Raw genomic sequence first — 15,015 nt, 5'->3', positions numbered from 1 at the left:
AAAACCGTTCTCTCAACTCTACTTGTTCATCATCAGTTGTTGTCAATTTCAGTTACTGCCTCTCTTCTTCTTATCAGCGATACCCCTGCCAAGACCAAAACCTCAATCTCTCTCACTTAACTACCTACCTAATCACCATGGCGCTCACCCTCCAAACAGCCATTGACAAGAGCAATCCGCTCGCAGAGGCCATTATCGTGCCATCCAAGCCCAAGGCCCTCACCATCAGCTACTCCAACCTCGAGGCCGACGTGTCCGCCTTCCAGCGCAAGCTCGCCGATCTCGGCATCACAAAAGCCGCGCCTGTTTCTATCGCGCTCGTCAACTCGTACGAGTTCATCGTCTCTTTCCTCGCTGCTTCGTGGCAGCGCGGTATCGCCGCCCCTCTCAACCCGGCTTATAAGCAGGATGAGTTTGAGTTCTACATCGAAGATGTCAAGAGCGCTATCGTGCTTGTTCCCAAGGGAGCTTGGGCTGCTGGTGCGGCCAGTGTGAAGGCTGCCAAGAAGTTCAACGCTGCTGTTGCTGAGTGTTATTGGGATGCTGCCAGGGGCGAGGTTGCGCTCGATGTCAAGGACTATGGTCTTCTCAAGGGGAAGAAGGAGAAGGTTCTCACAGCTGAGCCTGATGATGTTGCTCTTATCCTTCACACCAGGTAAGTTCTCATGATAGCCATGATAAGCTCAGAACTAACAAATTGACAGCGGCACTACCTCGCGACCCAAGGTGGTGAGTAGATTTTCTTGTGATTTTCATTGACAGCTTATACTCACATGAACAGGTCCCTCTCACTCACCGCAACCTGACCCGAACCATGAGTATGATATACTACACCCCATTTCACTTCATATACTAACTCTGCTATAGACAACATCAAGAACACATACCAACTCACACCCAAGGACCGAACCATGCTGGTCATGCCTCTGTTCCACGTCCACGGCCTTCTCTGCGGTCTCCTCGCTCCTCTCTTCACCGGTGGCTCTATGATCGTTCCCACCAAGTTTTCGGCCTCCGAGTTCTGGACTGACTTCAACACCCACAAGGCCAACTGGTACACTGCCGTTCCTACGATTCACCAGATTCTTCTCAAGAACCCTCCTCCCAGCCCCAAGCCCGAAATTCGCTTCATCCGATCATGCTCCAGCCCTCTGTCACCCACCGTCTTCCAGCAACTTGAGGAGACTTACAACGCCCCCGTTCTCGAGGCTTATGCTATGACTGAGGCTGCTCATCAGATGACATCCAACCCTCTCCCTCCCGCCAAGAGAAAGGCCGGAACTGTTGGTATTGGTCAGGGCGTTGAGGTGAGGATTCTCAATGAGCAGGGCGAGGAGGTTCCCCAAGGCTCTGAGGGTGAGATTTGCATCATTGGTGAGAACGTCACCAAAGGATACCTCAACAATCCTTCCGCCAATGCCTCTTCCTACCACAAGAACGGTTTCTTCCGAACAGGCGATCAGGGCAAGAAGGATGAGGACGGATACATTATCATCACCGGCCGTATCAAGGAGCTTATCAACAAGGGCGGCGAGAAGATCAGTCCTATTGAGCTGGACAACGTCTTGACCCGTCACCCTAAGATTGGTGAGGCTGTCAGCTTTGCTATTCCTGACGAGGTCTATGGTCAGGATATCGGTGTTGCTGTTGTCCTCAAGAACGGCGAGAAGTTGACTGCTGAGGAGCTCAAGGCTTGGGTCGCTGAGCGATCTGCCAAGTTCAAGGTGCCCAAGAAGGTGAATTTTCCTTGCAATATACTTAAGAAGTAGGGAATGGAAGTGCTAACAGTGACTTAGATCTACTTCACTGAGATCATGCCCAAGACCGCAACTGGCAAGATCCAGCGAAGAATCGTTGCCGAGACCATGATGAGCGCTCCCAAGGCGAAGCTGTAAATGTTGTATTTGTTTCGCAGTCGCATTAGATTTCACACTTAGAAGATTACAGGAAGAGGGTTCTAGAAGAAGTTGGATAGAAATTGTTTCCAACATTGATAGAGCATCGCTATTTAGATGCGGCTGAAATCGATTTATCCCACGCTGTCTAGCATGTTTATTCGCTGGCCATGATCGTGACCAATGACCTCCCCCATATCCCCCTCGTTCTATATCCCGTCCCGTAAGATGCCGACCAACTCCTCCGCATTAATCGCAAATATCCAGTATCTTTTTCCCTTAATCGTAGTGGCCATCATGGTCAGCAACCTCAATGATATCATCGTCGTCGTTGATGTACAACCGACTATCATTCCTCTTTAGCCCGGGCTTCTCAGCGCCCGGCGCCTGAACCTTTCTGTTGGTCACAGTGTGTCGCTCAACCCAAGCCGCTGTGCCATCGGCTGTCTCCCATCGCAGCGGTGCCTTGGTGAGTGAGTCCTTGGCGTCTCCGTCTGCGGGCTTGGCGCTAGCAGGGTCAACGCCAGCTTCTTGTGCCGCATGGAGTAGAGCAGCGTTGGCATCTTGAAGATCGAGGAATACAGAGGTGACTGTGACGTTGGACTCTGTATCGCGCTGGAGGAGGATGTAGACTGAGGGAGCCATGATGGGTTGGTTCCGCAGTTTGTATGGGGATGGGAGGTAAGTGTGGTTTTCAGGTAGAATGTATGGCATAGGTTGTTGTGTGTTTTTGCTTGTAATTGTTGAATAGTAGTGGTATGTTTGTTCAATTGTGTGAGTATGGTTGGGAAAAGAAAGAGGGTGAAGCTGAGATATTATATCACATTTAGATCCCACCTCATGCACGAGCCTCCACTGACACAATCCAATTGCCAGGTGACCTCTCCGTAAGTACTATAGATGTCTAAATTGGACCCGTCCCCCGCCAACAATTGCGCGACTTCTGGCTTGTCATAAGTGGTGTGACTGAACTACTCGTAAGGCGAACGAAGGCCCAAGATTAGCAAGCAAGACTTATTACCCATTCAGTTCTTTTCGAGCCGAATTCACTCGGTTCATCTCGAGACCTGAGATCCCCGTGGGGGGCGAATTGCGCAGTACGGAGAACCAACGCCGAAGCCTTCGGAGCTGAAGCGGAGCCAGTCCGGGTTTAACAACTCCGGCCCGTCCGGTAGTCGCCGATCAAAACAAGTTATGATGTAAATTTTGAACTCATGATATGAAAATTTCTGTGTCAAAATTTTGAAGACTGAAGAAAAGATACAATTTCCGCTTTCACCGTGGTCTCCGTCCCCAGATACTGTGACCCCAGAAATCTATCATGGCACGATATACCCACCATGTCCATCTTACTAGCAAGGATATCACATAGCATGATGACATACGATGCAGACAAACCTCAACAAAAGAAAAGATATCCCATCATAAAGCCCAAAACACAGAAGTATTACAAGTCAGCTCCTGTGACGTTGAGTTTTCGGAAAGTTTTACAATCTCGGGAACAAGACAGAATCAGGTTCGCCGAGCTTCCCGATGGCATGCATCGACTGCTTAAAAACAGGGTCTCGTTGTTAGGTCAGGGTCCAAGCAGGTATTCGCTCGCTTAGCAGAGCTACCCCTGGAGACAAATACATCATCATTTGACCTCATCGACGGGGTACGGCTTCAGCTTCGTCCCCATCTCCGTATATCGGCGATCTTCTGCTTTTTCAACATGAGTCAATTGCTCATGAGAACAATGCCATGGGACATCTATATGTAATGAGAAGTACCGGAGCGGTCGGACGTCTGAAAGGACAATGGTTTATGTCGACAAAAAGAATTGCTTTTCTAACAAATAATAAAATCTACATTGATACAGATACACCAGTATTGGGTACAAAGATAATCTCCTCCCACTTGCACCAACATCTTCGGTCGATGTTATTGGTCCCGAGTTTCCATCGTAGACAAATATATCGAAACCCCATATGTATATCCTTCAACATCATAGACGCTGTGCTCATCACTACGCCTCGACTAGTCACCTTCGGATCTCGTACTCGTCACCAACTGGAAGAGCAGAGTCAAGTTTCTTGATCTCATGCTTCAGATTTCGTGTCACAACTCCAACCAAGAGGAATATCGTTGTAATAAGCATCTCTGGTACAACACTTAGGCAGACTTGAACTGCTTTCGAGGTCAAGAAACCTGAAGTTGGGTGCGATATCTTGAGCTGGAGGTATGCGATACCATAGGCAAGGCGCAATCCAAGGAGAGGAAGGTTGATAAAGACTGCATACATGAGCTTGGAAATGTTAGTATCCACGTCTCGATCTTGGTGATGGTAGGGGATTCAACATACTAGCTTGCCGCCGCGAAAGGAAGATACACGGTTGTTCGTAGAGAGTCTTTGACACTTTCCTAAGGACCACAAAGCCCAGATCGCGAGAAGGAACCATGCTAATGCGATGAGTGCAGACGCAACCTTGAGCAAGGTCTTGTTGGTGGAAACAGAGTTGCCACTTTGTAACCCGACAACAGACACGATGATGAGAGCCATAGCTGCTCCAACAAGACCATGATACTTGATCTCGAGAATGATGTCAAGTTTTCTGTTGAGTCTAGGGTTTGTTCCACGACGGCTAAATGACTTTTAACAAAGACAGGGATGTCAATGGAAACAGGAGTACTAACGCCTCATGCAAGATGCCAGAAGCTGCCAACAGTAAGGGAGAAAGACCAATACTGTTAAGTATAATCGATCCAGTTGAGCTGTTGGTTTCGTGGAGACCAATGCCACCAGTGACGATTCTGAGCACGCAGAATATCTGGACGTAAAGCCATCCTATGAATCCAGTCTTTCCATGCTTAAAGAGGCAGTACAGGGCAGGTTGGAGGAGAATAATGTAAATGGCTAGCTTAGCCGCTGAGATAGAGTCTGTCATTTTGAGAGGATGAAACAGATTGAGATCGTTATAAGTGAGCTGTGATGTCTGTCTGATAAAACTGCCAAGAGCACGAATGTTGCTACATTATTATACTACTGCAGCAACTACATTTCTGGCTGCCTCTTCAACACTGCCTCTCTTCACTATAGGAGCCAATTTCGACGTCGAATCCCAATGAGGAAATGAATTCGATGAAACCATCTTTCGGCCAATCATAGGTAACCTGGAGCAGGTGTAAGCGATGATGATAGTGTAGTGGCGGAGTTGCACTGGTGTCGACGATCACGACTAACAACTTAAGGTTCTCACGTAATTTCATATCATCCTGTATCGTATCGTCGAAGCGTTTTGGTAGCACTGCAACCAGGTTACGTGCAGTAAAGCAGGGCGTCAGATGCGAGCTAGACGACTCAGAGCCGTCACCCAGAAGTGCCTTGCGATTCCGTCGAAAGCTAGTGAAGGCTTCGTGTCGGTGATATACTGATGGAAAATCCTGACCTCTTGTCTTTTTGGGCAATCTGATCCTGGAGATTCAAAAGATGAGAGAAAAGAATGAGAATCTTGAGTTGTTATAAACGATAACGGGGGAGTGCTGAAGGAGATTCCGCCAGCTTATTCCGCTCTCCGATCTGCAACGACCTTGTGAATACTTTGGATGCCGTATTTGCCGAGCACTGATGAGATCTAATGTGGCTTGGGTAAATTATCGTATTAGTAGTAGTCATGTTAGTTCTCAGAGTACGATAAGTCGCCAACAAGTTGTAGCCATAAGTGACGATCCTACCCTAAAGACATGGGATACTTTACGAGGAGGCCATCCCAACCTCAGACTAGCTATTTGTTCACTTGTAATCCTCTTCCAAATAAGTTGCTTTTGCGAGGATGGCCAACCGAGGCGTGTGAACGGGAAGGACGATGAGAATGACCTTCATTTCTGCTTGATTAGTTGATATATGATGACACTGCAGGAACAAAGCCACAGAGAGAGCATTCATGACGACCAGAAACGTTTGTAATTTCCACTTTCCTGCTATATACAGTAGTTGTCCCAGCAAAACTATATAGCCAGATAAGTGGTAGCTCTCCGAGTACCTCACAGTTAGCCATTGAGCTCATTATTCGTGCCAATTCAAGTAATTCCACTGAAAAGAGCAAACCCCAGCATTGGAATTATAAGCCAAGACACGATAATCCACTCCTTCACCCCAAAGGCGCACTATCATCGTCAACTCCTACGCCCTTCAAAACTTMCCCCGCCAATCACGGCAATCACCACCCCGCAACTCGGAGCCCATCTCCGTCTGTATCACCTTATCCTCCATTCGATGCATAAATACAACATCACCATAACCCAAAACATGAACTCTCGTCTTGCATTCTCAATTTCTAGAGCTAGAATTGCACCTCGCTTCACTACATTCCGAACAATGGCTTCCTCATCTGTTACCGTCCCTCCCGGAAAGTACGAGTTTCTCGTTGTCGTCCATGACAAGCCCAACGTTCGCGAGAAGAGACTCGAGGTTCGAGGGTGAGCTTTGTTCTGATATTGTACCATATGTGGCTTGAGCTGACAGGCCGAAGAACCCACTTCAAGAACATGGTTCCTAACGTTGAGAATGGAAGCTGGAAGATGGGAGGTCTGTATTCTCATCCACTCAGGCCTAGGAGCTGGACCCTAACAATGAGACTAATGTTTTGTCCAGGTGCCATTCTAAACAGTGTTCCCAAAGACGACAGTGTTGACAGCCTCGACTTTGCTGGCAGCACCCTTGTCTGCATCGCTGAATCCGTAGAAGAGGTCAGAGAGCAACTCAGCAACGACATCTATGCTACATCAGGCGTCTGGGATATGGACAAGGTAAATAGAACGCGAATCCATTCCAAATAAATTTGCTAATCTGATATACAGGTCCAGATCTACCCCTTCAAGGCCGCCTTCAGAATGAACTAATACACAAAGTCAATACCTTTCGCGTAGAGCCACGATAGAGACCCTTTTCAAAACAGCGAACTGATACTATTTGTGCTAGTTGTCATGGTCCGCTACCATGATGTACCTGTTGTCCATCCGTAGATTGCTGACCTCGAATCTTTGTGATCATTCGTTCGTTCCCTGCCGCTTTGCCAATAATACCAGCCCTCAACAACCCCTGCATACCGATGTCATTACCAGCTCGATGAAAGCGAGCTAAAGCTATTACCAAAAACCGCGAGGAAGAGCTATCTGACCTATAAAATTCCAATTCCAATTCAAGTGATAGTAAACGCCATCGTACACTGACATATCCATGCTCCTTTGGTATGGCCAGCCACCAAAATCCTGCGTGGACTAAGCTTCGTTGCCATTTGAACCATTCTCGGCTGCTTCTTCGGCTGCAACTCTCAGTTCGTAGTTCAGATCAAAGCATTCGGCCAACAGTCCGGTAACACTGCCTTGTCCTTCGGGGATGTCGCCATTTACCACAAACTTGCCGTCAACTTTCATGTTATCTAACGAGTTAAGCTGTTTCATGTTAGAAATACCCAGGTTATGCCACGATGTATCAACATACCTTCATGCTATAGGGGTAAAGCTCCCGCACAGAAGATACACCTCCATTCTTCTTGACCTCAACGAGGCAACGCTTCAGTGTCTGCAGTTGGTTGTAAACAGGCAACAGAGCCTCAGACACTGGTTCGGATGCCAGCATAAATGAGTAGATGTACGCATAAGACCGTCGGATCAGATAGAGCAAAGTTCGCTGTGTCCAGAGATCAGCTGGTCGCCCCCGATCGTCCACCCAGTTTCCGTTCTGTCGGCTCTCATCAATTCTGTCAAGTTGCCGTTGGAAATCGTACAAATCCGTCTCTCGAAGCGACCATGCTTGTGTAAGAGAAAGCTTCTCGAGGTCGTTGCGAATTTGGATGAGCTGATCGTAGATTGGTCGCCATTGCTCAGCTACTTCTCCTTGTCTTTAAAGTGTCAGTGGACATTCATGTAAAGTGTTGGTCATCTCACCTCTCAAGAACCATGTCCGACCAGCGGACACAGCGATGATACAAGTCTTTAAGCACTTCACCTCCCTCCTCCAAAGTTCCATCCTCTGCGGTAAATGTGCCGTTGTTGTGCTTTTCGCCAATTTCCAAGATTTGGTTCCGTAACTTCTTGACCTCGGATGTGGAGAACTAGTTGACGTTAGCAAATTTCGGAACACTCCATTCCATTCCAGCTTCGCTTACCTTGGACTTGGTGTTGGCCAACGAGATAGATCGCAGGATCGAAATGAGCTTCTCATGAGCCTCCAACAAGTAATCTGGCAACCGCTCCAATCTTTTCTGAAGTCGCGACAAGGTTGAGTTGCAGAGCGCAACGCGGTTCTCAAGTAGTGCAAGCATGTATGGAGGGTGTCGCTTGTCGGGCGATGGGTCAGTAGCGGCATCTTTGATGCTTTTAGACAGATCTTCAAGTGTAGACTGGATGCTTCCAAGATCCTTGGCTGAGTAGAGCTCGGCTTCAGTGAGGTGGTCGAGTAGTCGCTTGACAGTTGAGGTCATAGCGTATGTTGCTGGTGCCTCATTGTTTCGTCCGATCGTCAGGTAGAATAGGGACAGCAGCTGGAAGCAGCTCTCCAAGACCTTGTCCACTGGAAATAAATTTGTTAGCATACTCGGGGTTGGATGCGATGAAGACGGTGACATACATCTGTTCTCCTCCTTATCGCCTGTTTCGGCGCGCACAATCGCCAGCTCCTTGACCTGATCCATGGTCTCATCAAACAATGGCATGACATCTTGAGTTCGAATGTAGTTTGTGCGATCCTGTTTCAGAAGCAGTAGGCGATCTCGGACCAGCTGTAGCTTCTCGAGGATAACTTGCTCCCGGGGGTCCCGCGGCATTGGGATTGCTGGAGTCTCCATGCTGATGTGTGCCGTTTCCGAGCTTCTTATGGGGGTGTCGTAGAGGTTTGTGTGATGTAAAGGGTCGAAAGAGTAGTAACCCGTCACTATTGAGCTTAGACGTGTATTGGCTTGTTGTTTGTGCTTTGCGCAGGTCTCCGAGGCTCCGATGAGTGACGAAAGACGACGAGTGGCGGCGGGGCTCACGATCCAGGGAAGTTGAGTCGGCTTTTGGTGGGGAGGTCGTGATGAACTAACTCACGTAGGTAGGCGCGATACAAGTCACAAGATATTAATTAAGCGGTGGATGAAGAATGATAGTCTTGAGAGAGAATGCGGAGACAAGAATGCAATGGATGATGAAATAGTTGATGGTGGAAGAAGTTGACTAGCGAATGGTAGATCGTGGAGAAACGTTTCACGGCTACAGTTAATTCACCTGCCCTTCCCATCTTTGCCTCGACCAAGAACGCATGTTGTCACTTAGTTAATCATGGCAACTGGAAGGAAGGCCTAGACCGACCCCTCCATCAGGTCCTGCAGTCGCTTCACCTATTACCGTACGCGGTACGCCCTACGTTATCGCTACGGTATTGAGCCAGACGGCAACGGCTAAGCTGGACTGTTTGCTAGTGGGGGTTTCCCAACAAGCGATGGTGGGCAAGGGAGAGACAAGAGGGAGTTGAGGGGGATTGGTCTTGAATAAAATCAGACGTCAGTAAGGTTGGATACTATCTCATTCACTTAGACAATTATAGGTCTGGAGACTTTATGGTTCATGATATTAAAATTGTAATTACTCTTATCATCATATCTTCATTAACAATGCTCTTATGATGTCTTCTGTCAAATCTGTCTGGTTCCCTAAGGTGGGGTAAAAAGCGCCGCAATTCACTGCATTCTTGGAAACATATCTCATTGGTTCGTTACCTTGCACCCAATCAAAGGCGTGACTCACACTCTTGCACCCACGGAGCGGATTAATTCATATCGATCGCTCCTGCCTCCACTTTTCCTTTAGGTCTTGAAGCCCTCCAGCCGAATTTCGACCAGATTTTCTGTGGTAAGCCCATTTGGTGATATCCCGACTTCAAACTACAACCGACTCGACTTCGTGCAGACTTTACAATCTCCCACCCGCACGTCAAAATCATTCACAATGTCTCACGCCGAGCTCGCTTCGTCCTACGCGGCCCTGATCCTCGCCGACGACGGTGTTGAGATCACCGTACGTTTTAACCCCGCGATTCCGTCGACGTTTTGTGTGCCCGTGTTTGAGGTTATTGATAGCTAACATCGTCATCGCGACTTTGCAGGCCGACAAGCTCCAGACCCTCATCAAGGCCGCCAAGGTCGAGGAGGTTGAGCCCATCTGGACCTCCATCTTCGCCAAGGTACGAACCGAATAGCCCCAGCGATTTTAATGCGCCCATGCATATCCAGGACTTCGATTTTCTGACGGATTTTATTTGAATAGGCTCTCGAGGGCAAGGATGTCAAGGACCTTCTCGTGAACGTCGGCTCCGGTGGCGGTGCTGCCCCTGCCGCCGGTGGTGCCGCCGCTGCTGGTGGTGCCGCTGAGGAGGCTGCTCCTGAGGAGGCCAAGGAGGAGGGTATGTCTACCCACGACGCTCGACGACTGACTGCGGATTGCTGACAACCACTACAGAGAAGGAGGAGTCTGACGAGGACATGGGCTTCGGTCTCTTCGACTAAGAAGTTACGCCGCTACGACTGTTTCCTTGTTCTTTGTACTTCGACTGCATGGCTTCGGGGTTTCCAATCGATCGATCATACAGGATGGAGAGCGGGCACTGTAACCTGCGCCCTGGACAGAGTAGCTTCTTACATACGATGCTATGAGGAACGCACTCAACGGAGTTTCGCGGAGGGAGAATTGGTCAATTCATACGGCTCTGATAAAAAAAAGTCCCGCCATGGGTGGTTTGAGTTCAACTGGGTTTTCTTCAAAGTGTGACTATCTCGCCAAAGTGCCAGCGATTGTGATTGTGATCAGGACGAATATCGTCGTCCTCTTGTCTGCTCTAACTCTACCTAAAGGACTTTTTTCTGTTCTTCGTAGTACGACAGATTCATCTCTCATGTCCCCCACCAACGCCGCGCCATGCACACTCTTTCAGGTCTACGTCATAAATTTATTTGACGATCAGGACGGACGACGGAACTAATCCCGCTTCCTTCAGAGTCTTGGAGAAATCGAGGTCACCCTCAAAGGTCTTGCGAGGGAACGTAGTCGTAAAGCTGGACACAGCATTCCCCGTCTCACTCTGTAGCTGTTGCGCCAGCTCGAACAACGTGGTCTCAGCGGGCAAGGTCTTGGTGATGTTTCCGCCGTCGGTCTGTAGTCGAAGTCGGGCCTCATTGTGGTTGGTCTTTGGCTTGGATGCGGCCGCGACAGCAGCAGCGCCACCAGGAGTAGCAGCTTCGACTTGAGGGGCTCGACCCTCACGGGCTGCCTTGGCCTCCTCTGCCTTTCGACGTCGCTCAGCTTTGTCGGCCTCGATCTTTGCTTTGATGCGCCTCTTGGCTTCCAGGTCCTCCAGCTTCTCTTGTCGTTTCTGAGCTGCTTCCTTGACTGCTTGCTTGCGGGCCAGCTCTTCCTTTGCTTCCTGGCTCTCCTTGGTAGACTTTTGGCGAATTTGCTACGACAGGTTAGAACTGAGGAGGGGTGCGACTGGATGATTGTGTTACCTCGTTGCGCTTGTGGTCTTCCTTGTCCTTGACAGATTGAAGAGCTCTCTTGGCGGCGAGGCGCTCGCGAAGTTGTTCAAGCTTGGCCTTCTTCTCGTCCTCAGTTAGGGGTGCAATCTCCTCTGTTGACTCCGAGAAGTCAGTATGCTCACTGTAGTCTCAGTCAGCCAAGAATCCCCCAGAAGATAGTTGTGCCAGTTTCACATACGTCTTGGTCGCGTGATAGGTAGCCAGATCATGGTTCTTGAATCTCTTTCCACAATCATTGCAGATCAATGACTTGGCAGTACCAGTCTCAAGCTCTGCAATCTTGGCTTCCGTGTCCTCTTCGTCGTCATCCTCTTCCTTCGCAGCGGCAGCAGCCTTGATCTCATCAATAGGCTTGTCCTGGTTATCCTCAAGCCACTGAAGAGCGCCTTGGACTAGCAAAGTTAGCCTGACACGAGTCATCGAAATGTGTGGCTTACGGCCTCCGGTCTTCTTGACGGCAATCTCAGCACGCTCCTTGTCAAAGCCCATATCGAGCAGGGTATCGAGATCAGAAGGCATGTTGGCGGTGTTGCTTGGTAACAGTTGGTGATAGTGGGGTTGGATGAGGGGCAACTGTTGATGTGTTGAGTAGATGAAGATGGAAAGAATGAAGAGATTAGATCTTGATTATTTTAGTATCAGAAAATTGGTTGACAGGCAAAAATTCCCAGTCGTAAATAAGTCGTGGGATATGCTTTTGCACTGAGTTGTCATTTGATGCTGGAACCAAAGCTTAGGTAAAGCCTGAGAACGTCATTCAAGCCGCCGCCTCAGTGACGTCGCCGGGTTTACTACGGTTAAGCACGGGTGTAATCATGTCTGATGTTTCGATTTCTCTCTCTTCTCATGATGTAGTACAACTCAAGACCTTATTACATACCTACAGTCCGACACACTCGAGAAATGGAAAATCTATGCTCGCTCAAACAACGAGCATCTACGAGAGAAAAGCTTCCCGAAATCACGGTTCACAAACATCAAATATGCAAACGCATCTATCGATTCAAACAAGTATTATCATTAAGTGGGCTCGCTAATGAGCTTTGGGTATCATCATAAGTTCATGCCGCCTATATCTAACATCCAACAAAATCTTGATCCTCCTGTAGCCGTCTTCACCACTGAAGTGGCCAGCTACCGTGTTTTCGAGCATATGCCTCTCCGAGACGATTCAGCACCTCTCGCGAAACATCTTGATGGTACTTCCTGCACCAGTCGTTGACTTGGTTTCCATTGAGGGACTCCTGGCGAGTAAGAGTCAGATATCGATGTAGGTATGCGACTGCATCCTCCATATCATCGGCTCGAATGTTGTCGTAGAGACTGTTGAGTTTGCTGCACAACGCATAGTCCCACGGAGCAGCGTAAACTGTCAAACCGCCGTAGTTACCGCGATGCTCGAAGATGACTTCATGCTGGTCCTTGGCCCATTGAAGAATATCGACCTGGACATTTCGAGGCACAAAGAATTGCATCGAGTTGTTGAACCACTGCTCCCCGAGAGTTCCTTGAGCCTTCTTGTTGGCGAAACTGGCAGCATTGCTGAGTGTGATGTACTCTTTCGAGGCAGGATCGTGAAGGAGGAACTCGACATCAGGTGTTGTCTCTCTGTGACGCAGATAAAGTGTGTTCACAACACCGCCAACGACAGCACAGTTCACATATGTACCACATTCGTTCAGGTACTCGGCCATATGTTGGAAAGCGTCGATGATCTGCTGTCGACTCAACTCTGAGGTTTCAGGGAAGTCTTGAAAGATAGACGAGGGAGCCATGACAGAGCCAACTGAATGGCTTGAGATGGTCACAGGACGGATAGGTCGAGACTCCATCTCGAGGATGTGGCGAGAGTTGTTGCAGCCCATGATGAAAGTGGTGAGAGTTGTGCAAGGATAAGTTGAAGCAATATTGGGCAAATTTCGAGTATTATACTGCAAGACATACGAGAGATCTATCTAGATATCGTATAAAGAGGTGATCTTCTCGGATTCAGTCCACCTGACTCTGGAGATCTGTTCGTATAAATACCAAAGCCAAGTGCCGAATAGCCTTATTGCAACCTTTAAGACAGGAGTAGCACACACACATTTGCGCCATAAGCGGTTGTTCCAGAAGAATTCAGTCAGCCGCAGGATGATTCTCTACTTCTACTGTAACGTAGGAGCAGAGACAATGGAGTAGCCGCCCGTGGCACCGCCTCGTGTCGATCAAATACGAGGGTCCTACCCGCAGATGGCGTTCCTGTGAGCCTAGCTTTCCACCTTTTTGTTGGCTTTGGAGGACTGTGGTAGGCTGAGTCTGACTTATCCGTAGCGTCGGAATTCAATGTTTAGGATATTTTTAGACTTCTTATCCCTCCATCAGTTGCTAGGCTAGGGGAGGAAAGAAAACTCAGGACTTTGACACTAAGCGACAGAATTATTTAGGTAAATCTAGCCTAGATGTGGATGACTTTTAACCAAGTTTATTTTAGCACCTTCTGCTCAAGTCTTGAGTTTTCTTGCTCCCTGAGGCTACCTAGGCTATGGTTGTTTTGAGTGTGAGCGGTTGATTAACATATCGTGATATTTAGTCAAATCGTTCATCGCACCAACCGCGAAACTTCATCAATAAAACACTCCCTTGCCTGAGTTGAGTAACGGTTGGTGATGTTTGCACACAGCCCAAGCCCAAGCCCTATAACTACCGGCCACCACCACCCACGAGCTGACCACCTTCTTGTCAGCATTTAGAGTCAATACACTGCACTGTAGGTTTCACCACTTTGAAGATTTTTTTCCTTCTGGAGTTGCACAGCCTGTCGAGTCTCAAATGTTGGAGAATATGCAGCGAACCTTGGGCAGCAAATTCCGAATTTGCGTCGATGAACGACTCACTCATATAATCCATGACTGATGCGCTTGTTGAGGGAGCTGCTTCAGCTTAGAAGCGGGCAAACTCGAGACCTTGATTACAAGTGACGGGAGTGCTTAGACAAGGGAGAGTAAATAAACTGGGGCCTTGCTGAACAGTTATTATAGTCCTCTGGCCAAATGGTCTCGAGTTTCATTGTTCATGAGTTGCAGATAACGACACATTCTCCCAACCCCTTCGGCGAATGTTGCAAAAGTCATGTTCATTTGATGGCCCCAAACCATTAATGCAACTTGCTCTCCAAACAAGAGATCATTGTGCTCATTCCTTGTCTTTTAATGTGTCAATGAATATGGGGATAGAGGTGGGTATTAAAACTGTTCGAGACGGTTTGTCAATGCTCAACAAAGAATTGAGAGTTCATGACGGCTGCGCTAACGAACCTGCCAAGCTCTGACGCTACCTTCCGTTACCTCGAGTTTGCCTCGGCCCTCCGCATCTGTTCTAAAACCATGTGCCATGATGCCCTCACTTCCCTGATTTGAGACACTTGAACAACCATTCAGGTGCTTACCAATACAAGGAGGACCTGCATATCGTGGACCAGCTAGACCCCTTTTTGTGGACAGCAAACGGAGACCTGCAAAGATAGTGGACAACTGCAGGACAACGGAGTAAACAGAAAAGGTAAAATGCAAAGATGACGTTTGGTCAAGAAT

At 48.4% G+C, this 15,015-nt stretch overlaps 8 protein-coding genes across 8 annotated transcripts; 3 read left to right on the top strand and 5 right to left on the bottom strand.

The window, feature by feature from the left end:
* Positions 1–137: 137 nt before the first annotated feature.
* Positions 138–1,895, top strand: FMAN_07219 (putative fatty acid transporter FAT2; the record flags this gene model as incomplete). The annotated part of the gene is made up of 5 exons (XM_041830815.1): positions 138–655; positions 705–729; positions 782–818; positions 868–1,736; positions 1,797–1,895. 5 exons carry the CDS (start codon positions 138–140, stop codon positions 1,893–1,895), a joined length of 1,548 nt encoding a protein of 515 aa, XP_041681441.1.
* A 279-nt stretch (positions 1,896–2,174) lies between these two features.
* Positions 2,175–2,540, bottom strand: FMAN_07218 (uncharacterized protein; the record flags this gene model as incomplete). Its single annotated transcript, XM_041830814.1, has 1 exon — positions 2,175–2,540. The coding sequence occupies one exon, from the start codon at positions 2,538–2,540 to the stop codon at positions 2,175–2,177; it is 366 nt and encodes a 121-aa protein (XP_041681440.1).
* Positions 2,541–3,918: 1,378 nt separating this feature from the next.
* FMAN_07217 (uncharacterized protein) lies at positions 3,919–4,822 on the bottom strand (the record flags this gene model as incomplete). The annotated part of the gene is made up of 3 exons (XM_041830813.1): positions 3,919–4,182; positions 4,240–4,519; positions 4,572–4,822. The coding sequence occupies 3 exons, from the start codon at positions 4,820–4,822 to the stop codon at positions 3,919–3,921; spliced, it is 795 nt and encodes a 264-aa protein (XP_041681439.1).
* Positions 4,823–6,252: 1,430 nt separating this feature from the next.
* On the top strand, positions 6,253–6,776 carry FMAN_07216 (uncharacterized protein; the record flags this gene model as incomplete). The annotated part of the gene is made up of 4 exons (XM_041830812.1): positions 6,253–6,353; positions 6,407–6,462; positions 6,529–6,683; positions 6,735–6,776. The coding sequence occupies 4 exons, from the start codon at positions 6,253–6,255 to the stop codon at positions 6,774–6,776; spliced, it is 354 nt and encodes a 117-aa protein (XP_041681438.1).
* Positions 6,777–7,154: 378 nt separating this feature from the next.
* On the bottom strand, positions 7,155–8,722 carry FMAN_07215 (uncharacterized protein; the record flags this gene model as incomplete). Its single annotated transcript, XM_041830811.1, has 5 exons — positions 7,155–7,328; positions 7,378–7,777; positions 7,824–7,990; positions 8,045–8,448; positions 8,506–8,722. The coding sequence occupies 5 exons, from the start codon at positions 8,720–8,722 to the stop codon at positions 7,155–7,157; spliced, it is 1,362 nt and encodes a 453-aa protein (XP_041681437.1).
* Positions 8,723–9,860: 1,138 nt separating this feature from the next.
* FMAN_07214 (putative RPP1A-60S large subunit acidic ribosomal protein a1) lies at positions 9,861–10,417 on the top strand (the record flags this gene model as incomplete). The annotated part of the gene is made up of 4 exons (XM_041830810.1): positions 9,861–9,929; positions 10,018–10,095; positions 10,179–10,314; positions 10,371–10,417. The coding sequence occupies 4 exons, from the start codon at positions 9,861–9,863 to the stop codon at positions 10,415–10,417; spliced, it is 330 nt and encodes a 109-aa protein (XP_041681436.1).
* A 440-nt stretch (positions 10,418–10,857) lies between these two features.
* On the bottom strand, positions 10,858–11,962 carry FMAN_07213 (related to chicken h-caldesmon, Uso1p and YKL201c; the record flags this gene model as incomplete). The annotated part of the gene is made up of 4 exons (XM_041830809.1): positions 10,858–11,364; positions 11,414–11,564; positions 11,622–11,835; positions 11,881–11,962. The coding sequence occupies 4 exons, from the start codon at positions 11,960–11,962 to the stop codon at positions 10,858–10,860; spliced, it is 954 nt and encodes a 317-aa protein (XP_041681435.1).
* Positions 11,963–12,558: 596 nt separating this feature from the next.
* FMAN_07212 (uncharacterized protein) lies at positions 12,559–13,308 on the bottom strand (the record flags this gene model as incomplete). Its single annotated transcript, XM_041830807.1, has 1 exon — positions 12,559–13,308. One exon carries the CDS (start codon positions 13,306–13,308, stop codon positions 12,559–12,561), a length of 750 nt encoding a protein of 249 aa, XP_041681434.1.
* Positions 13,309–15,015: the final 1,707 nt, after the last annotated feature.

Source organism: Fusarium mangiferae, assembly GCF_900044065.1.
Source record: "Fusarium mangiferae strain MRC7560 genome assembly, contig: FMAN_scaffold005, whole genome shotgun sequence".
In the NCBI taxonomy this organism is placed as follows: domain Eukaryota; kingdom Fungi; phylum Ascomycota; class Sordariomycetes; order Hypocreales; family Nectriaceae; genus Fusarium; species Fusarium mangiferae.
This window is presented reverse-complemented; position numbering and strand designations above follow the sequence as displayed.